At 39.4% G+C, this 27800-nt stretch overlaps 1 protein-coding gene across 2 annotated transcripts in view; it reads left to right on the plus strand.

Moving 5' to 3' along the window:
- The first annotated feature begins 1536 nt into the window (after nt 1-1536).
- Nucleotides 1537-27800, plus strand: part of NAPEPLD (N-acyl phosphatidylethanolamine phospholipase D) — a 48927-nt gene continuing 22663 nt past the window's right edge. Inside the window, exon 1 of one of the 2 annotated variants that reach the window (XM_087821110.1) lies at nt 1537-1736. In XM_087821110.1, coding sequence (XP_087677236.1) covers nt 1537-1736 — 200 coding nt within the window. Of the gene's footprint in view, nt 1737-3080; nt 3099-27800 lie in introns of those variants that run through there. The other variant, XM_087821109.1, reaches the window with a different exon arrangement.

Below are 27800 nucleotides of genomic sequence, written 5' to 3' on the forward strand. Positions count from 1 at the left end.
TTTGGCTCAGTGGTTAGAGAGTTGGCCCGTGGACCCAAAGGACAGGTACCTGGGTTGCAGGTTCTCCCTGCCCTTGTCTCGTGTGTGTGGGAGGCAAACAATTGATGTTTCTCTCTCTCCCCCTCTCCCTTCCTCTCTCTCTAAAAATAAATAAAAACATAAAAAAAGAAAATAGTTATCTAGTGAACATTTCAAATTGTTTCTTAAGCATAATAAGCAAATGCAATACTTGGCCATAGACAGTATCCTAGTTAAAAAACATGCCTATTTTCTGTATTTTTGAAAATTTTCATAATAAATAATTGGGGTGAAAGGAACAAAGGGCATCTTTTTAAAGTTCCTTAGCCAAGTAACATCATACCCTTTGGGTTTGTATCGCTGTTTTGTTTTGATTGTTGCTGCACCTCCGGCACCATTCAGCCAGTGCAGTCTTTGCCCCATTCAGGCGCAAGCAGTTCTTAATCACATTTAAGTTCAAGAGAGTCAGCAACAACTGCAAGCTAGCTTGAGGGGCAAAGGGTCACACCAAGCATAGTCTTTTTTACATTTCTACAGTATTACTCAGTCAGGTTCACTTTCAAAATGCAAATTAGTTTGGTTTGCCTTTTCCAGCAGTCATATCTGCATTTTGGGACCTGTATTTCTTTCCTTTTTGCCAATAAACTCAAGCCCCATGTAGAGGGCATTTCTTTTTTAATTTAACATTTTATTCAGAGGGCATTTCTTTCTAGCGGGTGGTCACACCCCAGATGACTTTATGGAGGAATCTTTTTGCCCAACCAACCATTGTTGAATTCTATTCTGGTTTGACTATACTTAAATTATTTCTTGAAACACACAATCTCATCCTGCAGTTAAAAAATAAAATCCTGGGAGAAACTCAGAATCACAATTTTATGCTCTTATCCTGAAAAAAATTTTAAAGTAAATTTTGATGAGAACCATGTGTACCAGAAGGCTGACATCATTTTAAAGGATAATGAGCACACTGACGAGTCAGTGCTGCCACTATTATTCAATACCTACTGTAAACTTCAATTGCCGTTCAGTTTCTTCAGCACCAGGCTCGCGGCGCCCTAGGTTACAAGCATGCTGCCGCCAAGTGCTTAGCTACTGGTTGCGCAGGCTGCCAGAGGCCGCCACGGTCTCAGTTTTAGCAATTACGGATGGTGCCTAGGAAGGTGTTCCTGCGAACTGAGAGTTGGCTTTTGGTTTAGCACCCGTACGTAACCAAGTGGTCTTCGGGCTCCAGCGGAGTGCGCCTGGGGCTCGGGCGGGGTCGGGAGTGGGGCTAATGCACGCCCCGAGGCGCCCTCTTAACCAAGATGGCCTCAGCGTCGGGGTCCACGGGGGCGGCCATCTTTGTAAAGGCCGGAGCCGCTGCCAGCGCCAGGCTGACGCTGGCAAGGCTACCAGATTTGAAGGTCACAGTGGGTGAGGGACCGGACAACGTGGAGTGAACCCAGCTGGGGCCTGGGCCCCGCGCGCCCCGGGGCGCCGGGCGAGCCGCGGGCTCGACACAGGCTCGCTCCAAGGATGGTGAGGCGGCGAGCGCTAAGGCGCTGCTTGCAGCTGCTGGCTCCTGCGGAGGAGCCGGCTCGACGGAGCCGGGGGCGGAGGAACCCGAGCACCTGCCGCTACGGCCACTCCCGCGGCGCGGGGGCGCTGTGTCTCGGCGCGGAGGAGCGGCGGAGGCAGCGGAACCGGCGCGCGCGTCCTGCGGTCCCAGGCGCTAGGTGAGCCCGCGGCCCCCGCCCCCAGCCCGCACTGCGCCCCCAGCCGCCCCAGCGCCGCGCGCCCTCTGGGGTCTCGCGCGAGGCGGCTTCTTCCGTCCCCTGTTCGTTTTCGTCGCGCAGCTGCTTTCTCCTCGGTGTCCGGGTGGGACCCTGGCCTGGGGCTGTGTGGACTCGGCCGAGTAGCGCAGGCTGTGCGTGGGATTCGGTCCCGCGTCCTGCCTCCTAGTGGAGATGCTGCACTTGTGAGCGCCAGGGCTTCGTTTGAATTTCCGCACCTCGCGAGTTGCGGAGCCCGCGTCTAAAGCTGCCTGGGTGAAGAGCCACGTTATTATTATTTTTTCCCTTGGGAAAGAAACCGTCTCTGGGATTTGTTTTAGATCCCATCTTCTTCGCAAATCATAGGTTGCATCTTCACTGACCGGAATACTCGTGGGCGTATCGTCTTTTGGTTGTATGTAAATGAATGGGTTTCTTGGAGCAACTTATTTCTGTTTTATCTGTAATATTTATCTTCTAAAAATCCATTCCCACAGGTTTCTCCTCTTTTATCTTGAAAATTAACCAAGGAATGGAAATGCGGAGTAAAAGAATGGAGCATGGTGGGCCGGGGTGGTGGAAGCCGGTGCTTTCTTGAGTTTTCTGTACTGTGGTTGGTTGGTTGGTTGGTAAATTGGGTATTATGGCAGGCTGTTCAAAACAGGTATTCAGATACGTGTCCCTCCCCCACCCCTTGAGTAGAAATCGCTAGGATTCTGGTAGTTGAGATAAATTCGCTTCCACAGGCTCCGGAGTCTGATGCATCATCACACTTCAGTTGAACCTGGAAAATATGTATTAAGAGAATGAGGAAAGTTAAGCTTTAAAACGTCATTTAGTTCTTGTACTTGCCTTTACTGCAGGTTGTCCTGTGTATGTTACAATATGACTCACCTGGTTTACTTTCGCTTAACATGAAGTGTTTGCTATTTAACGTAATTCTGATAAATTTATGGAGAAAGTTAATCCTGGCATACAGCTCTCTGAAAGTAAGAATAATTTCCATATTTGTTAAAAATGGATATCAAGCAGTTTCATTTCAGTTTCAGTTATATTGATTTTGCTTCAGACACCGATGTCTTTTAGAAAGAAATTATGTAATCTTTAAAAAAGAAAGGATTGCCTATATCCCACAGTAGTCTGATTTTGTTGCAGGAAAATATTAGGTCTGTTAGAGAAAATTTAGGACAAGTGTACTTCTTTAAAACAAGAATTTAAGGGAGATGTTGACTTCAGTGAAAACTTTTAAACAAATTAAAATATAGTCACAATTTTTAAAGACTTTATTTCATTATATTTGCAGGCTTTCCTGCTGCAGGAATTTTGGTAAGTCTCCAAGAGATGAAAATGTTTAGTGTATTTCTCATACCCTTATTTTCACTGACAGTTCCAAATTATATTAAACAGTATAGATATTTTATTGCAAAATTTAATTTTAAAATTAGTCCAGTTATAAATGTGTGAAGGACATTTTAATAGAAGTATTCCATCAAAGGGTTTTGGTTGTGCTTTATTGTTACAGTCATCGTTGTGTTTGAAAAGGGTGTTTTTGTTACTTTGGGTATTTGTGAGTTTGGGAAACGGGATTTTTAAGAACATTTTTGTCATTCTTTGGAAAAGTACTATTTGCATTAATTTTGTTTCATTCTGCTTTTTCTTTGTAGTGGTAGATAGCTGTGGATAATGGTGGTTTTTTTTCCCCATTTCATTTCACTCTTTATGTAAATTAGAATATGGCTGTAGCTGGAGGGCTGTTTGGTCTGGGCATTTTAGATTGAAATGCGTACAAGTAAAAATGTGTTTTCATTGAAGTATTGGGGAAATGAACTTGCGCTTGCACGTAGTTAATGGTTAACAAGCACCTTTGTCCTGAAGGCTTTTGAGGGCATGTATAAAGTGAGCATTAAAAGAATCACCTATGTGATTTCCAGCATGAGGTTCAAGTAATACACCATTCTAACTGCTATAAAACTAAAGGATTCTACCTATCTATAATTTATAGTGCTTTACATGGGTTGTCTTTTTAATTTAATAGCTATTTATTGTGTATTATAAATATTTCCTTAGGGGGCAGTTTTGTTATTGCGGAGATATAGTCTTTTGCCAACTCAGCTGGTTAAGTAATGTATTATAACTTTATAGTTTACAAAGTTCTTTCAAGCATTTTCTTTTTTTTGTTAATCCCCACTTGATATATTTTCCTATTTTTTTTTTTTTTTTTTTTAGAAAGAGTGGAGGGGGGAAGAGAGAGAGAAAGAGAAAGAAAGAGAGAGAAACATCAATGTGAGAGAGACACATCGATTGGTTACCTCCCGCACAAGCCCTGACTGGGGCCAGGTATTTGCTCTTATTTATTTATTTATTTTTTACAGATTGTAAAATATTATCTTACAAATAATATTTTATTTTATTGACATGCCATGTTTTAATCATTTATCAGTCAATAAGCATTTGGGTTGTTTCTACTTTTTGGTTATTATAAATAATGCTGCTGTGAATATCTGGGTACAAGTTTTGTGTGGATTATGTTTTAATTTTTCTTGGGTAGATACTTAGGAGTGGTTTGAGGACTTGCCAAACTATTTTCCACAGCAGCTTCATCATTATACAATCAATTCAATTCCAATTTATCCACATTTAATTCATTAAATTCCACCCTAGAGGATGTGAAGTGGTATCTCATTATTATTATTATTTTAAGTTTCTTTATTGTTGAAAATATTACAGATGTCCTCTTTTTACCCTCATTGATCCCCTCTACCCCGAATCCACCCCACCCTCAGGCCTTTCCCAGACCAGTGTCTGTGTCCATGGGTTATGCTTCTAAACGTGTAAGTTCTTTGATTAATCTCTTCCCCGCCCACTCTCCCCTCCTCACCTTCCCTCCGAGATCCCTCAGTCTGTTCCATGCTTTTGTGTCTCCATTTTGTTTATCAGTTTATTTTGTTTATTGTATTCCACATATAGGTGAGATCATGTGGTACTTGATTTTCTCTGACTGGCTTATTTCACTTAGTGTAATACTTACTAGTTCCCTCCATGCTGTCCCAAAGGATAAAAGATCCTTTTTTTACAGCTGCATAGTATTCCATGGTGTAAATGTGCCACAGCTTTTTTATCCACTCATCTGATGGACCCTTAGGCTGTTTCCAGATCTTAGCTATTGTAAATTGTGCTGCTATGAACATAGGGGTGCATAAATCCTTTGTGATTGGTGTTTCGGGATTCTTAGGATATATTCCTAGAAGTGGGATCGCTGGGTCAAGTGGCAGATCAACTTTTAATCTTTTGAGGAAACTCCATACTGCTTTCCACAGTGGCTGCACCAGTCTGCATTCCCACCAGCAGTATACTAGGGTGCACTTTTCGCCACACCCTCACCAGCACTTGTCTTCCCTTGATTTGTTGATGGTAGCCATTCTGACAGGTGTGAAGTAACACCTCATTGTGGTTTTAATATGCATCTCTCTGATAATTAGGATGTTGAGCAGTTTTTCTATTGTCTCTTGGCCATCTGTATGTTCTCTTTGGAGAAGTGTCTGTTTAGGTCCTTTGCCCATTTTTTAATTGGTTTGTTTGTCTTCCATTTGTTAAGTTGTATGAGTTCCTTATATATTTTGGATATTAACCCTTTATCAGATGTGTCATTGGCAAATGTGTTCTCCTGTACAGTGGGCTCCCTTTTTGTTTTGTTGATGGTTTCTTTTGTTGTGCAGAAGGTTTTTATTTTGATGTACTCCCATTTGTTTATTTTCTCCTTCGTTTCTCTTGCCCTAGGAGATATATCAGCAAATACATTGCTACGAGAGATGTCTGAGATTTTGCTGCCTTTGTTTTCCTCTAGGATTTTTATGGTTTCATGTCTTACATTTAAGTCTTTTATCCATTTTGAATTTACTTTTGTGTATGGTGTAAGTTGGTGGTCTAGTTTCATTTTTTTGCATATACCTGTCCAATTTTCCCATTACCATTTATTGAAGAAACTGTCTTTACTCCATTGTATGTTCTTGCCTCGTTTGTCAAATATTAATTGACCAGAATGGAGTAGGTCAGTTTCTGGGTTCTCTGTTCTGTTCCACTGATCTATAAGTCTGTTCTTGTGCCAGGACCAGGCTGTTTTGATTACAGTGGCTTTGTAGTATAACTTGATATCTGGTATTGTCATCCTTCCAACTTTGTTCTTCTTTCTCAAGATTGCTGTGGCTATTTGGGGTGTTTTTTGGTACCATATAAATTTTTGAAGTGTTTGTTCTAGATCTGTGAAATGTGCTTTTGGTATTTTAATAGGGATTGCATTGAATTTATAGATTGCTTTAGGTAGTATGGACATTTTAATGATGTTAATTCTTTCAGTCCATGAACAGGGTATATTTTTCCATTCGTTTATATCTTCCTCTATTTCTTTTTTCAGTGTCCCATAGTTTTCCGAGTACAGGTGTTTTATATCTTTGGTTAAGTTTATTCCTAGGTATCTTATTTTTTAGTTGCATTGGTAAATGGGACTGTTATTTTAGTTTCTCTTTCTGAGAGTTTATTATTGGTGTATAAAAATGCCATTGATTTCTGGGTGTTAATTTTGTATCCTGCTGGCTTCCTGAATTCATTTATTAAATCTGGTAGTTTTTTGGTGGAGTCTTTAGGATTTTCTATGTACAATATCATGTAATCTGCAAATAGTGACAGTTTTGTTTCCTCCTTTCCAATTTGGATGCCTTTTATATTTTCTTCTTGTCTGACCCCTGTGGCTAGGACTTCCAGTACTATGTTGATTAAAGTGGTGAAAGTGGAAACCCCTGTCTTGTTCCTGTTCTTAGGGGAAGTGGTTTAGTTTTTGCCCATTGAGTATGATGTTGGCTGTAGGTTTGTCATATATGGCCTTTATTATGTTGAGGTATGATTCTTCTATTCCCACTTTGCTGAGGGTTTTTATCAAAATGGGTGTTGGATTTTATCGAATGCTTTTTCTGAATCTATTGATATGTTCATGTAATTTTTGTCTTTTAGTTTGTTTATGTGATGCATCATGTTTATTGATTTGAGAATATTGTACCAGCCTTGCATCCCTGGAATAAATCCCACTTGGTCATGGTGTATGAACTTTTTAATATATTGCTGGATCTGATTTGCTAATATTTTGTTGAGGATTTTAGCATCTATGTTCATCAGGGATATTGGCCTGTAATTCTCTTTCTTTGTTGTGAATTTTTATCTGGTTTTGTAATTAGGCTAAGCTTGCCTCATAAAAAGAGTTTGGGTGTTCCTTCTTCTTGGATTTTTTTGAAATAGTTTGAGGAGGGGAGGTGTTAATTCTTCTTTGAATGTTTGATAAAACTCCCCTGTGAAGCCATCAGGGCCAGGACTTTTGCATGCTGGGAGCCCTCTTATTTCTGCTTCAACTTCCTCAGCAGTTATTGGCCTATTCAGGCTTTCTGACTCTTCCTGATTGAGTTTTGGAAGGTTGTATTTTTCTAGGAATTCGTCCATTTCATCCAGGTTGTCCAGGTTGGTGGCATATAGTTGTTCATAGTATTTTCTTACACTCCTTTGTATTTTTGTTGGGTCAGTTGTTACTTCACCTCTTTTGTTTCTGATTTTGTTTATTTGGGTTCTCTCTCTCTGTTTCTTGATGAGTCTGACTAGTTTCATCAATCTTGTTTATCCTTTCAGAGAACCAGCTCTTGGTTTCATTGATCTTTTTTTTTTTTTTTAAATATTTCTTTATTGATTTCAGAGAGAGGAAGGAAGAGGGAGAGAGAGAGATAGAAACTTCAATGATGAGGAAGTCATTGATCGAATGCAGCCTGCAACTCGGGCATGTGCCCTGACCGGGAATCAAACCCCGATCTCTTGGATCCTAGGTCTATGCTCAACCGCTGAGCCACGCCCGGCCAGGCAGGATGGTTTTTCTATATTTTAGTTGTAATTTCAGTTTTGTAGTATGAAAGTGTCAGTGTAGTTTCCAGTCAGTCAGCCACCATCTTGGAATCCAGGTATGTGCTCTTGACTGGGAATCGAACCCGCAACCCTTTGGTACACAGGTCAATGCTCTAATGACTGAGCCACCCTGGCCAGGGCTCCTTCAAGTATTTTTAACCATATTTAGTTTGATTTTATAGACATATAGTATATGAGATTATTCATCCCATTCTACAGATTTGGAAACAGGAAACTGAGGGCCTTGGAGATTTCAGTGATTTGTCTAAGGTCCCTAAGCACAGCAGCACTGTCCTTTGGCAGAATATATACACTGTTGCCTCTCCTTGGAAAGGGGTACCAGTGTAGCCAAGGTAGAGTGGTATGGGTCAGCAAGCCTTGATCTGTATCACAGCCATAAGATTGTGCCCCTAAACCAGTTGTAAATGGTCTGTACCATTGGTTGTGCAGGTACAGGGCTGGCATATAGACAAATCAGCATAAATTCAAAAGCATGATTGAAAAACAACTCATTATGTACTTGCTACTTTGAACAATCCATCTTTCCCCTTGAAGGCATCAGATATTTGTGTTTATCTTATTTGGGGTCCTTTCCAGATTAAGGAGCGCTAACATATTGATTGAACAGTAAATGCCTGTAGACTTTTTGTAATCTCAGTGGTAAGAATAAAGTCAGATTAGAAAAACACAAAGCTTTCATTGGCCCTCTTTAAACAACTATGGGCTTGTTTTGCTTACAAGACCCAATGCTTGGACAACTGGACAACAGCAATAATTTGTTATGAAACTTGTTTTCTGAATTTTGAAGGACCTTCAAACTACAAAGATGTTTGTCCTCTTTTCAAGTTACTGTGATCATTTTTTTGGCTTGTTTAGAGAGTTCATGGAAACAACTGCTATGTATATTCAGAATGTTGTGCAATTTTATGGTTGAAATACCTAATGACAGGTTAAGGAATTTGTGGGCTCAAAGTCCTTCTTTTAAACTAGAGGCCAGTTTATCTGTTTATGATCTAAACTAAGTAAAATACCCCACATGAGGTGAAATGTGTCATTTATCTCTCCATGCTCACCATATACTCCTTTGGTTCTGAGTGTTTCTAAGCATACCTAAGATGAGAGCATGGCTAATAAACAGTCTAGGCTCCATCACCAGCCAGAACTGGACCTTTGGAATGGTGTAAATCTGAACTGACTTCATCTGTAAAGGGGTCACAGAGTCATGGAATGTTCAAGTTGGAAAGGACCTTTGAGAGTATGTGCCCAGTCCAAGCTCTTTAACCCTAAGATTTCTTTTTTCGACTTTTACGACAGCTTTTTACCTGTCATGCCACAAAACTGAAACATCAAAATTAGACTTTTTCACTTTTCACAGGGATGAGATACTTTAAAATTCTTGGATAAAATGTGATTCCTTTCTCATTCTTTCCTTATATAGTGTCTCAATTTTATATGTACACAAAATATCCAATGTGTGTAAGTGTGTATGTGCTGTTCGGAGCCCATTTTTTAACTGGCTGCATATACTGAATATCATCACAGTGAAGGATTTGACAAACTGAGCAACTTTCTGAGCAACATTCTCGGTTAAGCATAATTTCTTTTTGCTAGCTGCTCAAATATCTTAAAATCATACTTTATAGTATGCTCACCTCCAATTTAGTATACACTGCCTACATTTTATTACATTTTGTTGGAGACATAACCATGCATTTATGTGGTACCCTGAGGCCAGAGAGTGATCAGTTCTCCAGGTTTTCCTGGGACTAGGGGGTTCCCAAGATGCAGGACTCTCAGTGCTAAAACTGGGAAAGCCCTGGGCACACCAGATGTGTTGGTCCACCTGCCTGAATGTGTCTCTTCAATGAACTTGATTAGTAAGTTTTTCCATTTGAACTTAGACATCTTTCAAGGCAAGGAAAATATCCTTAAGGCCCCATGTATTTTTTCTTTTTATCTGACTGAAATATAGAACTAATTGTTGTTTTTAATCACCACCCGAGGATATGTTCATTGATTCTGGCGGGGGGAGAGAAATATTGATGTGAGAGAGAAACATCAATCGGAGTTGCCGCCTGGATGCACCCCAACCCGTGATTGAACAGGCAGCCTAGGCATGTGCCCTGACTAGGAATCAAACCTGCAGCCTTTCAGTGTATGGGATGATGCTCCAACCAGCTGAGCCACACAGGCCAGGGCTAGGACTAATTTTTTATTTGTTGTTGGTTCTTTTCTGTTTAACAGAACAATTTACAATTAAATAGAATAGTTACATCGTGTGAAATGTTCATGTAAAGTTAAAAGGGCAATTATATTAAAAGGGAACTAATATTTATTATTTACTGAGTGCTGTTTACTTTGAAAAAGGAAAAAAAGGACGCTGTTGAAAGCAAAAATGGCTAGTCTTCTCCTTGAAACCAAAGCTGTTGGCTATACACTAGTTTTAGAACCTAGATACCTATTGAAGATAAATTTATAGAGTTTTTCTTGCAGATTCAACATGATTAGTGGAAAGAGGATGGGTTTTGGATTCTGATTGGATCTCTAGGTCCAGTTGTTATTAGCTTTTGACTTTATGAAAACTATTAAACTCTGTGAACCTTTGTTACATCACCTGCAACATAAGGATAATATCTACCTCCTGGGAATGTTGTGAGGATTAAATGTGATAATGAATGTATACAAACGTCTAAACTATAGCACTCATGTGCTGCGCAGCGTATCCATGTTTGTATTACAAAGACTGTATTTTGGATTACTGCCTTTTATGTTTTTACAACTTCATGAACTTCCCAGTTATGGTCATTGTATCAGTTAGGATTAGTTTTGGGAGGTCCAGAGCTAGAAGGTCCGGGTTTGGTGGGGTGGCCTCCCAAGTCCTAGTTATCTGTGCCATTCCTAGGAAGTAGCCCTCACATTCCGCTCAAGGTGGCTCTAGGCAACAGGATGCAGGAATAATCGATTCTCTTTCCCTTTGAGGAGACTCCCATTAGCACCATATAAAACTTTTCATTGTATCACATTTACCAAACCATGGTCAATATGGCCATTCCTAGCTGGAAGGCTGGGAAATGTCATTTAGCTGGTGCATAGCTGTCCTAAGTAAAACTGGAGTTCTGTTACTGAGGAGAAAAGGGAGACTAGATTTTATGGTAGGCATCTTCTAGTTTTTACGACTGTGTCAGCACTTTACCACCATAGAGTTCAAATAAAGTATTCCCCAAGACTTTTCAATTTTTGTTTCTATAATTAGTAGAGTTAGTTGGAATGTCCTTTGTTGAGTTTTGTCTCACCGCCCTTTGTTCACTTTTGCTTCTGCTGTAATTTGATTCCCAACAGAGCTTTTCAAAAGCAGTTAACTTTATCCCAATGAAAAGTAATTAGAAGTTTAAGCTCCTGTTTGTTATTTATTGATCCAATAAGTATTTATTGACTACTCATCATGCACAGGCTGCTGTGGGGTTATTATAGACAATGTGAATATCACTGATTGTGTTTCCTTTTCTTGGTTTGGCTTCCTGTGCGCAGAGTCAAATTTGTGACTCAGTTGGACTGCTTACAAGTCTGTGACCTCCCAAACTTTGTCCTTAGCAATGTAGTCTTCCCAGTCCCAGACCTGCATAGCTGCCTCTGTAACTTGGAGTATGGGACAGGGATGAAGAGTAGGCTTTATGATTGGCAGCTGCCAGGCTGGCATAAATTTGGGGTACCAGAAAGTCCCTTTGGTCCTTCCTAAATGCCTGCCCTATCTTTGTGCCAATGACTGATTCAAAGTAGTAGTTCTCAATGTTTCCTAGATATCAGAATCACCCCCGGAGCTTTTAAAAACTACCTAGGGGGCTCCCACATGACATTTTGATTCAGTATCAAAACTACGTAGGGGGCTCCCACATGACATTTTGATTCAGGTGTAGTTTAAAAAGCTCCACAGGTACACAGTTCTTGATTTATAATGGTATGATCCATAAGCAATACACACTCAGTGGGAACTGTACTTTGAATTTTGAATTTTGATCTTTTTCCTGACTAGCAGCATTTTGTTGTTGTTTGTTTAGTGCTTCAAACATTCTTTAGGGTCAGTGTGCTTTCAGCTGTGTACATTAATGGTAGGTAATCAACCGGCCATTCTGTTTTTCACTTTTAGTATAGTATTCTATAAATTACATGACATATTCAACACTTAATTATAAAATAGGCTTGTGTTAGTTGACTTTGCCCAACTGTAGGCAAATGTGTTTTGAGCAAGATTAAGGTAGGCCAGGCTAAGCTATGATGTTTGGTAGGTGTATTAAATGCATTTTTGACTTCTGATATTTTCAATTGACAGTAGGCTTATTTGGATGTAACCCTATTGTAAGTCAAGGAGCATCTGTAATTCCGATATGCAGCTAGCATTGAGAATCACAGGTTTAAATTTTGTACCCAGCTGTACTCCTCTAGGGAGGAGTCCCACTTGGTCCTTATCAGTCTTACTGGAGATCAGATCCTTCCTTGAAAATCTGTTTTGAGGACTGGAAGAGAGGAGGTGAGAGAGCTCTGAGATTAGTAATCACTCAAGTGGGAGATGTAAAACACAAATGCTTTAGGGGACATTTAGCTAAAACTGACCTTCCTTGCCTATTTTGCCTGTTCTTGTAGGAAATTTACCCTTTGAGCCAAAGAACCTTGGTAATAGTCTCAGGCTCTGGGGACAGTGCTGGTTGTAGATATGGCTGCTGTTAGTATCCTGAGTTTGCACGTTTTTGCTCCCTGCAGGGGCAATAAGGGGAGAGGAAGGGCATGAGGGTAGAGAAGATTTTTATTTTCAGAACCAGGCCACTCTCAAAGTTTATGAGAACCTTCTGGTGAATCCAGGGGAGTTGACAAAGCTGCAAGGAGCTGTGGGATCAGATAGGAATCCTGTGGAGAATTGTGTTTTCCTATTTGTTTTAAGAGTTGTATGAAATCCAGGAAGACCAGGGCTTCTACTCACATATTAGAACAGAAAACACATTCCAGAGTTATTCCATTTCAGTTTATTTATGCTATTGCCCTCAATGTAGAAATTCCAAAATGGAATATGTATTCCACTAACCCTTACTAAACAGTGTTTAAAACATAATTGAACAGTGGCTTACAGTAATTGAGGGCTTACTGTGTGCCACACATGGGCTAAGGATTATGTACAGTTTGTTCAGTAGCCCAGTGAATAGGCACCAGACAAGGAAACCAAGACTTAGAAAGGATGACAAGGGTGCCAAGCTGAGAAGTATTTATTTAAAAATGTTTTAAATCCCTTGTGCTCCTTTTCTTGGTAGTGTGATTTTCCCTGATAACCAATTCAAGTATATTTTAATTATATCCGTTTTTGATATGCTTTTATAATTTACTACATACTTCTTGGCATTCTTTTTCTCCCAGTTTTATTGAAAAATAATTGACATGACTGTATAAGTTTAAGACGTACAGCATGATGGTTTGATTTACATGTATTGTGGAATGATCACCAGTATGTTCAGCTAACATTAATTTTATATAGGTTTGTTGGTGGCAGTGAGAACAGTACCAGGTGTTAGACCAGTGAGGTCAGACCTGACTTGGGCTCAGCAACCTTGGTACTTGAGTTCTGGCTAGGAAAGAATTCAGAGCCAAGACTCAAACTATAAGAGAACATTTATTTAGAAAATCACACAGGTAGAAGAAGTAATTCGTAGAAGAAATGGGCTTAGGAAACAAGTTATAGAGACAAAGGAAGGTCCCTTGGAGCTTAGAAGTGAGGAAGGTAAAGGTGATGTGCCTGGGGAGATGGGGAGGGGGAGGAGGAAGGGAAAGGCATGGGTGTGTTTCTGGGAGGGTGAAGGAGAGGTGCTGGGTCTACCTTCCTGAGGGTTTTAAGGGTGGGGTTTTTAAGGGAGGTTCCAGGGGAAGATCTCAATAGAATACAGCAGCTTTCCAGGTGTTCCCTTTCAGGGTCCTGTCTCCACTGATTGATTGGCACCAGGGCAGAGGGGTCAGTAGTCAATGCAGCTGGTCGTGAGGTCAGCCATGGCATCACTTGCCTGGTTTTGCTGCTTTTCTGGGCCTGGAGCTGAAGCAGAACTGAGGCCTAGATGTTATCTCTAGGGAGGAAAGGTCAGGGGGTCGAAACCTAATGACCAGCCATATGAAAAGTCAGGGGATCCAAACCACATGACTAGCAATGTGCTAGGGGAAGAAAAGTCACCCTGGGGATGAGGTCCCACCCTACAATTGTCTGATAGGCACCCAGGGTGTTCCACCCTGGTGACCTTTTGTATCTAGCCCATCGTCTTTGCTGTGCTCAAGTCTGTCTAACTGCCTACCACAAATACAATAAAAATAAAAAAGGAGCCCAGGCTGGTGTGGCTCAGTGGACTGGAGTGTCATCCTGTACACCAAAAGGTTGTGGGTTTGATTCCTGGTCAGGGCACATACCTAGGTTGCGGGTTTGATCCATAGGGTGCGTACTGGAGGCAACAGATTGGGAGGCAACTTCTTGATGTTTTTATCTCTGTCTCTCTTCCCCCTCCCCCCTCCCCCTCTCTTCCTCTCTCTCTAAAATCAATAAAAACATGTCCTTAGGTGAGAATTAAAAATTTTTTTAAAAATAAAATAGAAAAAATTTCTCCTTATGATAAGAGCTCTTAGGATTTACTTTTTAAACAAATTTTCTATTTATCATACAGTAGTGTTAACTGTAGTCATCCCTACTTATTATATCCCTAGTATTTATTTATCTTATAATTGGAAAAAATTTGTACCTTTTATCATCTTCCTTCAGTTTACCTCCCCCCTACCCTTTGCCTCTGGTAACCACAAGTCTGATCTCCTTTTTTATGAGTTTGGGTTTTTTAGAAAAGGTTCCACATATAAGTGAGATCATACAGTATTTGACTTTCTCTGACTTATTTCACTTAGCATAGTGCCTTTAGGTCCATTCATGATGTCATAAATGGTAGGATTAATTTTTTTATGGCTGATTAAATATTCCATTGTAAGTATGGTCCACAAGTTCTTTATCCATTCATCTACCGATGGACACTTAGGTGGTTTCCATGTCTTGGCTATTGTAAATAATGCTGCCATGAACATGAAAGGTGCAGCTATCTTTTCAAATTAGTGTTGTTTCCTTTGGATATATTTCCAGAAGTAGAATTGCTGGGTCATATGGTAGTTCTATTTTTTATTTTTTGAGGCTCCTTTATACTGTTTTCCATAGTGGCTGCATCAATTTACTTTCCCTCCAACCATGTACAAGGCTTCCCTTTTCTCCACACCCACAGCAGCATTAGTTATCTCTTGTCTTTGTTGATGCCATTCTAACCTGTGAGGTTATATCTCATTGTAATTTTAATTTGCATTTCCCTAATGACTAATGATTTTGAACATTTTCCTATTAGTCTTTTGTATATCTTCAAGGAAGTATCTAATTGGATCCTTTGCCCATTTTTAATTGGGTTGTTTTTTTGCTATTGAGTTGTATAAGTTCTTTTTTTTTCTTTTTAAAGATTTTTTTTTTTTAATTGATTTTGAGAGAGAGAGGAAGGGAGAAGGAGAGATAGAGAAACATCGATGTGAGAGCATCGATAGGCTGGCTCCTCTCGAGCCCACAACCCTGGCATGTGCCCAGACCAGGAATTGAACTGGCAACACCTCAGTGTCCTAGCCAACTGAGCCACATTGACTAGGGCATATGAGTTCTTTATCTATTTTGGATATTAACTCCTTATAAGATATATGATTTGAAATTATTTTTTCTCATTCCATAAGTTGTCTTACCACTTTGTTGATGGTTTCCTTTGCTGTGCAGAAGCTTTTTAGTTTGATGCAGTCTCACTTGCTTTATTTTTGTTGTTGCTTGTGCTTTAGGTGCCATATAAAAAAGTTATTACCAAGACCCATGTCAAGGAACTTTATTTCTGTTTTCTTCTAGAAGTTTTATGGTTTCACGTCTAACCTAAGTCTTTTAATCCATTTTGAGTTAACTTTTGTGAGTGGTATAAGATATGGGTCCAGTTTCATTCTTTTACAAGTGAATATCCAACTGTTTCAGCAGCGTTTATTGAAAACCCTGTCTTTTCCTCATTAAGTATTCTTGGCTCCCTTGTCAAATGTTAGTTAACTTCCTGGTATTCTTAAAATATACTGAATTGAACTCAGGGATCTCAAAGTTCCTTTAAACCTCAATATTCTGTTAGTTGACATTTTGAGGATGTCTTAAGGCCTTCACTCTGAACCTGGTGTTACACTGTTAGGAGATGGGCTGAACAAGGTCAGGCCCCAGGGTTTTGCTTCCTTGTAAAAACCCCCATTGTTGGTTTGTTTTGTTGTCATTTACCTTTTTCTCACAAAGGACTGGCAAGGCTGACATCCAGATAATGTCTGCCCTTCTTGCCACATTCATTCATAAATGAATCGGCTCAGGTAACCTCTCTAGTGACTTTCTTGCTTTCCATTCCCTGCTTTGTTGACATCAGGGCCCTTTAACTTGTTGGTCAAATTCAGAAGTTAGAAGCCTTTTCAGTGTTACTGACCCTCGTGGATCACAGGACTTTCTTGTCAGTGTGGACTACTCAGTGTATAAGGAAAAGTATTAATCATTTCAAGAATTTGGGCCAGTGTGTTTTGGAAATGCCTTATTCTAAAGACTATACAATTTTTATTATTTAGAGCTGATATTTCTGTAAACATGATACTGAGCCAAAATCAGCCTGTTTTGTTGCTTATAATTTTCCCCCCTAAAGGATTTTAAATCTTTGGAGGTCAGATGCTTGCATTGTTCATTGTGACTGAAGAGCTAGAACTTAGGTTTAGTAGACATTCAAACAGCATTTGTTAAATACTACTTTAACTGTGATTTCATTAGAGGTCCTTAAAAATTATATCTGAAATCTTATATGGTTGAAAGTCTGATGTTTAATGTATCAGGTTTGTCATGAAATCTCTCCTGAATTATTTCATTCTTGGAATAACCTCCTGGTAAATTTGGGAAACTACCAGGGTGGGGCAAAAGTAGGATTTCAGCCCTAGCCTGTTTGGCTCAGGGGCTAGAGCGTCAGCCTGTGGACTGAAGGTTCCTGGGTTTGATTCCGGCCAAGGGCATGTACCTTGGTTGCAGGCTCGATCCCCGACCCTCATCGAGGCCTATGCGGGAGGCAGCCAGTCGATGTGTCTCTCTCACATTGATGTTTCTCTCTCTCTCTTTCTCTCTCCCTTCCACTCTCTCTGAAAAGCAATGGAAAAAATAGCCTCAGATGAGGGTTAAAAAAAAAAAAGGTAGAATTATAGTCGTGAGTACACAAAACAGAGTTTATTCTTGTATTATTTATTAATTATTGTCTTATTTTCCATAGGAACAACTGTAAATCTACTTTTGCCCCACCCTGTATACTTTGTGCCAATAGTTTGCTGTTCTCAGGAGAAAAGTGCTGTGCTTATCCCTTTCTAACCCAGCCTAGGGAAAGTGGCTGGATCTGAGTGGCTACGTCCTAGGAGGGAGTGGAACTTCGGCCAGGGGTGTCTGTGTGTGTGTCACGGACACAGCCCAAGGCCAAGGCTGTCTTGCTGTTTTAGAGGGGACAGCTCTGGTGGCTTAAGCTGGCTGTATGGTGCAGCCAAAGATTTTTAGAATTTTAGAGGTGGAAAAGACACTGGAAGAACAGTGTCCCTCAGTCCTTTCATTTTACAGATGAAGAAAGTGATTCTCAGTGATAGTAAATGATTTTTTAAAGGTTACAGAATCTAGTACCTGTAATGTTGGAATCAGAACTGAAGTCAGAAGTAAAAGAGTATGCTTTTCCCCTCATTGTCCTTCCTTTCTGTCCAGGAGCTATGAAGACACATGTTTCTTCATTCATTTTCTTTATGGATTATACTTTAAAAACATGGTTTTGTTTTTTATAATTGACTCAGAGATCGGAATGAGAGAGGCACATTTTGAAAGTATATTTTTAATTCTTGGCTCTAGGAATAGTAAATGAACGTTTGAGATAATTTTACATATTTAGGATACATTTTTAAGTTTTATAGTCATTCACCAATTTAATTCTATTTCCTCCCATTCTCCTCAGCCATTTCAACTAAACAGTTGTGTATTGATTTCACCAGGAATGAATCTGTACTTGTTTAGTAGTATTTTTTACAATATTAAGGAGGTGATAACTATGTCATTTCAACAAACATATTATTTTATCCATGTTTTCTCAATTTGCTATAACATGCCATTTGATTATCCTAAGGATTCTAGTTGCAGTATGTAAATAATATTTTAAAATGGGCTTTGGTGTTAAGCGGAATGTTTTCCTTATTGTTTCTAACTCTAATCAAAGCTTTGCTTGCTTATTTACACGTAGGAAAAACTTTTTTTTTTTTTTTTAATATGTCTTTATTGATTTCAGAGAGAGGAAAGGAGGGAGAGAGAGAGAAACATCAATGATGAGAGAGTCATTGATCGGCTGTAGCCCACAACCCGGGCATGTTCCCTGACCGGGAATCGAACCCTGATCGCCTGGATCCCAGGTCGACACTTAACCGCTGAGCCACGCCCAGCCAGGCAGGAAAAACTTACTGTACAGGAATGACCTACATTGTTTATGTATTTTGGTGACTTAAAATCTGTGAATAGCCTGTGAAATGATTTAGTTCAATATACTGAATTCTGTCGAATAGCAAAGAGTTTTCCAAGACTTTGGCATTCTGTGATCAAGAACATTTATTGCAAGTCTTTGACTGCTTTTTGAAAAGAAAACATTCCCCCCCCTTTTTTTTTAAATATGTCTTTATTGACTTCAGAGAGAGGGAGAGAGAGGGAGAGAGAGAGAGAGAGACATCAATGATGAGAGAGTCATTGATTGGCTGCCTCCTGCCCCCACTGGGAATCTCGCTTGCAACCAGGCATATGCCCTGACAGGGAATTGAACCATGATGTCCTGGACCATAGGTTGATGCTGAACCACTGAGCCATGCTGGCTGGGCAAGAAAACATATGTTTTAATTTGTGTCCTGAAGAGTCTGATTATGTTTTGCATTCATTCCTCTCAAAGTTTATGATGCTTTGGTAAGTCAACATTGCTTTGTGAATTATTTATGTCAAATGACAAAAATTACTCAATTTAGTAATGAGTTTGATGTCCTTTATTCAAGGGAAAACAACTCATGCGCTGGGGGAGTACAGTGCCTCACAAGCAGTAGAGCACCCTTCCCTAGGGTTTGGGAGCAAGAGTGAGTTTTATAGAGTTAGAAGAGGCATCACAGATATGATTGGACAGGACATGATTGGCTAGGAGGTTGAGGCTTTCCTTATAAGGCCGACCTGTCCTGTTTTCTAGGATAAGGTAAGCTAGGTAAGCTGAGCTGTTAGGTTTCCTTGACAGGTGTTTCTCATAAGAGCAGGCTAACTTAGGTTTAGTTTTGTTAAATGGGCCAGGCCACTTGGGCAGCCCCAGTTTTGTGGTTCCTGATATACAAATTAACTTTATTATTTGTCAAAGTAACTTTCTGCATATAATCAGATGAGCACTTTATAAGACAAATTTAAAGGTTTTTAAAAAAAATATTTTAAAATTTTTTAGTTTTTTTTATTGTTGACAGTATTACAGGTATCCCTCAATTTCCCCCCCTCTTAGCCCCCTTCCTCCCAGCCCCTGCCCCACCCCAGGCCTTCCTCATACTAATGTCTGTGTCCATAGGTTATGCATATAAGCGTATAAGTTCTTTGATTAATCTCTCCCCACCCACTCCCTTACCCCCGCCTTCCCTCAGATCCTTCAGTCTGTTCTATGCTTCTGTGTCTCTGAATCTATTTTGTTCATCAGTTTATTTTGTTCATTATATTCCACATATGGGTCAGATCCTTCAGTCTGTTCTATGCTTCTGTGTCTCTGAGTCTATTTTGTTCATCAGTTTTTTTTGTTCATTATATTCCACATATGGGTGAGATCGTGTGGTACTCGTCTTCCTCTGTCTGGCTTATTTCGCTTAGCGTAATACTCTCCAGTTCCATCCATGCTGTCCCAAAGGGTAAGAGATCCTTCTTTTTTACAGCTACATAGTATTCCATGGTGTAAATGTCCCACAGTGTTTTTAATCCACTCATTTACTGATGGGCACTTGAGCTGTTTCCAGATTTTAGCTATTGTAAATTGCGCTGCTATGAACATAGGGGTGCATAACTTCATTTTGATTGGTGTTTTGAGCTTCCTAGGATATATTCCTAGAAGTGGGATCACCGGGTGAAATGTCAGTTCAATTTTTGACTTTTTGAGGAAACTCCATACTGCGTTCCATAGTGGCTGCACCAGTCTGCATTCCCACCAGTGGTGTACTAGGGTGCCCTTTTCTCCATATCCTTTCTAGCACTTGTTTGTTGATTTGTTGATGGCAGCCATTCTGACAGGTGTGAGTTGATACCTCATTGTCATTTCAGTTTGCATCTCTCTGATTAGTGACTTTGAGTATTTTTTCAAGTGTACCTTGGCCATCTGTATGCTCTCTTAGGAGAAGTGTCTAAGTCCTTTGCCCATTTTTTAATTGGTTTGTTTGCCTTCCTTTTGTTAAGTTGTATGTGTTCTTTGTGTATTTTGGAAATTCATCCCTTATCACATGTATCATTGGCAAAGATGTTCTCCCATACAGTGGGATCCCTTTTTGTTTTGTTGATGCTTTCTTTTGCTGTGCAGAAGCTTTTTATTTTGATGTAGTCCCATTTGTTAATTTTCTCCCTTGTTTCCCTTGTCCTAAGAGGTGTATGGGCAAACATATTGCTACAAGAGATGTATGAGATTTTACCACCTATGGTTTCTTCTAGGATTTTTGTGGTTTCATGACTTACTTTTAAATCTTTTGCCCGGCCGGGCGTGGCTCAGCGGTTGAGCATCGACCTAGGATCCAGGCGATCAGGGTTCGATTCCCGGTCAGGGCACATGCCCAGTTGTGGGCTTGATCAATGACTCTCTCATCATTGATGTTTCTATCTCTCTCTCCCTCTCTTTTCCTCTCTCTGAAATCAATAAAGATATATTAATAAATTAAATAAATAAATAAATAAATAAATAAATAAATAAATAAATCTTTTATCCATTTTGAGTTTATTTTTGTGTATGGTGTAAGTTGGTGGTCTAGTTTCATGTTTTTGCATGTACCTGTCCAATTTTCCCAACACCATTTATTGAAGAGACTGTCTTTATTCCATTGTATGCTCTTGCCTCCTTTGTCAAATATTAATTGAGCGTAATGGCTTGGGTTGATTTCTGGGTTCTCTGTTCTGTTCCATTGATATACATGCCTGTTCTTGTGCCCATACCAGGCTGTTTTGATTACAATGGCTTTGTAATATAATTTGATATCTGGTATTTGTGATCCCCTCCTACTTTGCTCTTCTTTCTCAAGGTCGCTGCAGCTATTCAGGGTCTTTTTTGGGTTCCATATAAAGTTTTGTAGTGTTTGTTCTAGATCTGTGAAATATGCCATTGGTGTTTTAGTGCTGATTGCATTGAATCTAGTGATTGCTTTGGGTAGTATGGACATTTTAATGATGTTAATTCTTCCAGTTCATGAACACGATATATTCTTCCATTTGTTTGTATCGTTCTCTACTTCTTTTTCAATATCCTGTAGTTTTCTGTGTACAAGTCTTTTACCTCCTTTGTTAAATTTGTTCCTAAGTATCTTAATTTTTTTTTTGTTGCAGTGGTAAATGGGCTTGTTTTTTAGTTTCTCTTTCTTAGAGTTCATTATTGGTGTATAAAAATACCGTTGATTTCTGTGTGTTAATTTTGTATTCCTGCTACTTTGCTGTTTATTAAATCTAGTGGTTTTTTTGGTGGAGTCTTTAGGGTTTTCTGTGTACAGTATTATGTCATCTGCAAATAATGACAGATTTCACTTCTTTCCAATTTGGACCCCTTTTATTTTTTCTTGTCTGATTGCTGTGCCTAGGACTTCCAGTACTATGTAGAATAAGAGGGGTGAAAGCAGATATCCATGTTTTGTTCCTATTTTTAAGGGAAATGGTTTTAGTTTTTGTCCATTGAGTATGATGTTGACTGTAGGTTTGTTGTATATGGCCCTCATTACGTTGAGGTATGATCCCTCTATTCCCACTTTGCTCTGAGATTTGAACAAAAATGGGTGTTGGATTTTGTTGAATGTTTTTTCTGCATCTATTGATATGATCATATTACTTTTATCTTTCTCTTTGTTTATGTGATGTATCACATTTATTGATTTGTGAATATTCTACCAGCCTTGCATCCCTGGAATAAAGCCCACTTGGTCACTGTGAATAAGATTTTTAGTGTATTGCTGGATCTGATTTGCTAATACTTTGTTGAGGATTTTGGCATCCATGTTCATCAGGAATATTGGCCTGCAATTTTCTTTCTTTGTAGTGTCTTTATCTGGTTTTGGAATTAGTGTAATGCTGACTTCATAAAAAGAGCTTGGAAATCTTCCCACCTCTTGAATTTTTTGGAATAGTTTGAGGATAGGTATTAGTTCTTCTTTGAATGTTTGGTAAAACTCCCCCGTGAAGCCGTCTGGTCCTGGGCTTTTGTTTGCTGGTTTTTTTGATAACTGCTTCAATTTCATTAGTTCTTAGTGGTCTATTCAGATTTTCCGATTCCTTTTGATTCAATTTTGTAAGATTGTATGTTTCTAGGAATTTGTCCATTTCTCCCAGGTTGTCTAATTTGTTGACATATCACTGTTTGTAATATTTTCTTACAATCCTTTGTATTTCTATGATGTCAGTTGTTATTTCACCTCTTTTGTTTCTGATTTTATTTATTTGTGTTCTCTCTCTTTGTTTCTTGATGAGTCTGGCCAGCCGTTCATCAGTGTTGTTTATCTTTTCGGAGAACCAGTTCTTGGTTGCATTCATCTTTTGTATTTTTTTTTTTTTTAGTCTTGATGTCATTTCTTTCTGCTCTGATCTTTATTATTTCCTTCCTCTACTTACTTTGACTTTTCTTGTTCTCTTTCTGATTCTTTAAGTTTTATGTTTAGCTTATTCGAGAACTTTCTTGTTTCTTGAGGTAGGCCTATAATACTATGAACTTCCCTCTTAGGACTGCTTTTGCTGTGTCCCATAGATTGTGGGTTGTTGTGTGTTCATTTATTTCCATGAGGTTTTAAATTTCTTCCTTGATATTGTTCATAACCCATTCATTATTTAATAACATGCTATTTAGCCTCCATGTATTTGAGTGTTTTTTAGTGTTTTTATTGTAGTTTATTTCTAGTTTTATGCTGTTGTGAACTGAGAAGATGCATGATATAAATTCAGATCTTCTTGAACTTGTAGAGACTTGTTTTGTGTCCTAACATGTGGTCTATCTTTGAGAATGTCCCATGTGCACTTGAGATGAATGTATATTCTGCAGCTTTGGCACAAAATGTTCTGTACATGTCAGTTAAATCCATCTGATCTAGTATATCATTTAGAGTCACTGTTTCCTTGTTTAGTTTTTGTCTGGGAGATCTATACAGTGAAATCAGTGGAGTGTTCAAGTCTGCTACTGTAACTGTATTGCTGTCGATCTCTTCCTTAAAGTCCTCCAGAAGTATTTTTGTATAGTTAGTTGCTCCTATTTTAGGTGCATATATGTTTACCAGTTACCCTCTTTTTAGATCAATCCCTTTAGTGTTAATGTAGTGACCTTCATTGTCTTTTTTAATGACCTTCATTTTGAAGTCTGTTTTGTCAGATAAGAGTATTGCTACCCAATTTTTGTTGTTTGTTTGTTTGTTTTAATTTCCTTGGAACATTTTTTCCATACCTTCACTTTCATCCCTTGTGAGTCTTTTGTTCTGAGGTGGGTCTCTTATAGACAGCATATATATGGGTGTTGTTTTCTTACCCATTCAGCTACCCTGTGTCTTTTGTTTTTAAATACGTTTTTATTGATGTCAGGGAGAGGAAAGGAGAGGGACAGAGAGAGAGATATCAATGATGAGAGAGAGTCATTGATCAGTTGCCTCCTGGCCGCCCCCCACTGAGAATGGAGCCTTCAGTCTGGACATGTGCCCTGACTGGGAATCAAACCATGACCTCCTGGTTCATAGGTCAGTGCTCATCCATTGATCCATGCCAACTAGGCACTGTGTCTTTTGATTGGAGTATTTAATCCATTTACATTTAAAGTTATTATTGATAGGTACTCATTTATTGTCATTTTTATTCTTTATGCCCATGTTTCTCTCTCTCTTTCTTCTTCTTACATCAGTCCCTTTAACATTTCTTACAGTGCTGATTTGGTGGTGATAAACTCCTTTAGCCTTTTTTTGTCTGGGAAGCTCTTATTTCACCATCTATTTTGAATGATAGCCTTGCTGCATAGAGTATTCTTGCTTTCAGATCCTTGTTTTGTGTTACCTTGAATACTTCATGCCATTTCCTTCTGGTCTGTAGGATTTCTGATCAGAAAGCAGCTGACAGCCTTATGAGAGCTCCTTTGTATGTAACAAGTTTTTTCTCTCATGCTTCCTTTAAGATTCTCTCATTGTCTTAATTTTTGGCATTTTAATGATGATGTGTCTGGGCGTGGGCCTCTTTGTGTTCTTCTTACTTGGGACTCTCTGCACTTCTTGATCTTGTGTGACTTTTTTCTTCACCAGGTTAGGAAATTCTCTGCCTTTATTTCTTCAACAGGTTCTCTATCTCTTGCTTACTTTCTTCTCCTTCTGAGTCTCCTGTAATGCTCATATTGTTGTGTTTCATGTCCCACAGCTCCCTTAAACTGTCCTGTTTTTAAGTGTTTTTTGTTTTTGGTTGGTTGAGTTTTTCCCCCCCATCTTGTCTTCTGATTTGATGATCTGATTCTCATCTTCCTCCAATGTGCTGTTTATTCCTTTCAGTGTATTCTTTTATTCTGCTATGTCATTCTTTATTTCCGACTGGTTGTTTTTCAGTTTCTGTAGCTTTTTACATGCCTTTGAGCATCCTTATAATCATTCCTCTGAACTGATAAATTGCTTATCTCCATTTCATTTAGCTCTTCTTCTAGAGAATGCTCTTACTTTTTCATTTGGGTCTTGTTGCTTTGTCCTTTCGTTTTGGCTGCATGTTTGGGTGTGTTTCTGTGTATTACATAGATGTGCTACAACTCCCAGTCTTGGTAGGATGGCCTTATGTACTAGGTGACCTGTGGGACTCAGTGTCACAGTCTCCTTTATCACCAAACCTGGGTGCACTTATGATGCTCCTTGGTGTGTGTTATGTGGGCTGTCCTTTTGTAATTGAGACTTGATTGCTATTGGCTCGTTGGTGCGTGGGCTGGACCCTCAGATTGGCCGACAGTCTAGCTCAACCCCCAGTGCAGCGTGCAGGCTGATGTGCTAGTGCATATCATGTGAAGCAGAATTCACCTCATTAGGATTTGTAGCTTGCCAGTGACTCCTTGCTAATATACTGTTTGTGCATCTTACTGGATCCTGCTCTATTGTCCCAAGCTGGCCACTGGGTTTATTGGATTTTGCCCTCTTCAGAGGGTCTCTGGTGCTGGCCAGTGTCAGATGCTGATTGTAACTTGCCCTGAGTACCCTGTTTGGACCTATCAGTGATCCACAGCTTGTGGATCCCTCTGCTGAGGCTGGGTGTGTGTGGAAAGGATCAAGCTGCACGTGAAGGTCTGCCTTTGCTAGCAGGGCCCAGGAGCAGATCAGACAGAGAGAAAGAACCCAGAGAACCACCTCTGTCTTCAGGCTCATTGTTAGTCTCTTAATGAGCCTCAGGCTGTAGCCCTCAGCAGGGCATAAAATCTACAGGGTGGGGTGAGACAGTTTTCAGTGGGTGGAGCAATTGCTTCCCCCCAGGCAAAAGCTGCATTGATGGGAAAGTTCTGCTTGAGAAAGATGGTTTCTGCAGCATGGGGGAATGACTCAGCACAGGGATCCTGGTGGCTGTCCTCTCAGCTTTCTCCCCCATGCCACCAACCCCAGATTCTCCTCATCCAGCTCTAGTCCACCCTGCCCTCCCTCTGCTGGAGCCCAAGGTGAGTGGCTCCAAATGCAATTTTGTGCTTTGGCCCTTCCTTTTAGGGAATGTCTCTGTTTCTGGCCATCTCTCCCTGCTGGACAGAACCCTTGGTGTTTTTTTATTGGCACATCTTATGTGGGCACCATTCCGGTTCTGTTTCTCTGGGCTGGGGAGCCCAGCTTGAGATTTAGACCCCAGACTTCTCAGGGAGTACCCCCCCACAGGTGAGAGTTCCCCCCAGAACTTCAGCTGCTGCCTGTGGGAACCCAGCCATCCATCTTGTACCTCTGCACTTCCTACCAGACTTGATATGGTCTTCTCTTTACATCCTTGGTTTTAAGGGTTCTCTCCAGCTAGTCTTCAGTTGGTTCTTGAGAGCGATTTTTCTGTATTTTAATTGTAATTCCTGCATGGCCCTGGAGAATGTCAGGGTAGCTTCCATTTAATCCACTGCCATCTTGGAATCCCCTAAAGTTCTTTTTTTAAACATGAGAATATATTGTGTTTTTATAAAGGATAAGGAACCTTAGACTTTTTATAAAACTACTTTTAAAATAACTATTTTTCAATTATAGTTGACATACATTATTATATTAGTTTAAGGTTTACAACATAGTTATTACATATTTATATACCTTACAAGGTGATCACCCTAATGAGTTAAGTACCCATCTGACACCATACATAGTTATTACAATATTATTGACTGTGTTGTACTTTACATCCCTATGACTGTTATTAGAACTGGTGATTTGTACTTCCTAATCCCTTCCCCTTTTTCACACACTTTCCAACCTCCCATCTGGTAACCATCAGTTTGATCTCTGTATCTATTATTTTGTTTCTGTTTTTGTTTGTTCATTTATTTTGTTTTAGATTTCATATATAAGTTAAATCATAATGTATTTGTGTTTTTCTGTTTAATTCTACTTAGCATAGTAGTCTCTAGGTCCATCTCTGTTGCAAATTGCAAGATTTCATTCTTTTTTATGGCTGTGCAATATTCTATATGTACTACATCTTCTTTATTTATATGTCTATGGATGGACACTTAGGTTTCTTTCATATCTTGGCTATTGTAAATAACGCTGCAGTGAACATATGGGTGCATATATCTTTTTGAATTAGTGTTTTGGATTTCTTTGGATAAACAACCAGAAGTGTAATTTCTGGGTCATATGGTAGTTTGATATTTTGAGGAACCAAAGTACCCTTTTTTTTTTTTTTAACATAATATTTTTAAGGAAAAAAATTTCAGTGATCTGAGTTTTTAAATCTGTCTGGCCCAGCTGGGCGTCGCTCAGTGGTTGAGCGTCAACCTGGGATCCGGGCGATCAGGGTTCGAATCGCGATCAGGGTTCGATTCCCGGTCAGGGCACATGCCCAGTTGTGGGCTTGACCAATGAGTCTCTCATCATTGATGTTTCTGTCTCTCTCTCTCCCTCTCCTTTCCTCTCTCTGAAATAAATAAAAATATAAATCTGTCTGAAACTCTAGAGTGTTATTTCTTACCTGCAAACAACTCAATTGGATCAAAAGGTTCTAGTTATTATTTACTCTTTTACTGAACATAAATACTAGTAATAACTGTTTGCATTTGTGTAGCGCTTTGAAATACTAACCCAGGATCTCATTTCTCTGCATTATAGCTCTTCATGGAGATATTTAGGAGTTTTCTTTATTTAATAGATGAATAAGCCCTTGTTTAGAAAGGTCAGATTACTCTGCCCAAACTAATACCTCTGATTAATGTTAGAATTGGAGTCCTGTCTTTGACTCCCAACTTAAGTTCTTTTCACTTTTGTGAAGAGAAGTTGTTTGGTGAGATATGTATATTTATATTATATATACGTATGCTTAAATGTATATTTATTTATGTATACATGTATATTCTAATATTTTTGTCTCAACGATTATTATTAAATGTTATTTTTAGTGTGCTCTTAGGTTCTGTATATTAAGCTATTTTCCTTGCCTTTAGCTTTTTGGCAAAATTGGTTAAGTCAGTAATGTTAGTTAAAAATGAAATTCAGTGATGACAAACAATGCAGTACTTTCTTTATGATGTATGTTGTGTACATAACCTCCCACAGAACATTCTCCCTTTCGTTATTCAGTAGACT

Source organism: Miniopterus natalensis, chromosome 10 (assembly GCF_054644295.1).
Source record: "Miniopterus natalensis isolate mMinNat1 chromosome 10, mMinNat1.hap1, whole genome shotgun sequence".
NCBI lineage: Eukaryota > Metazoa > Chordata > Mammalia > Chiroptera > Miniopteridae > Miniopterus > Miniopterus natalensis.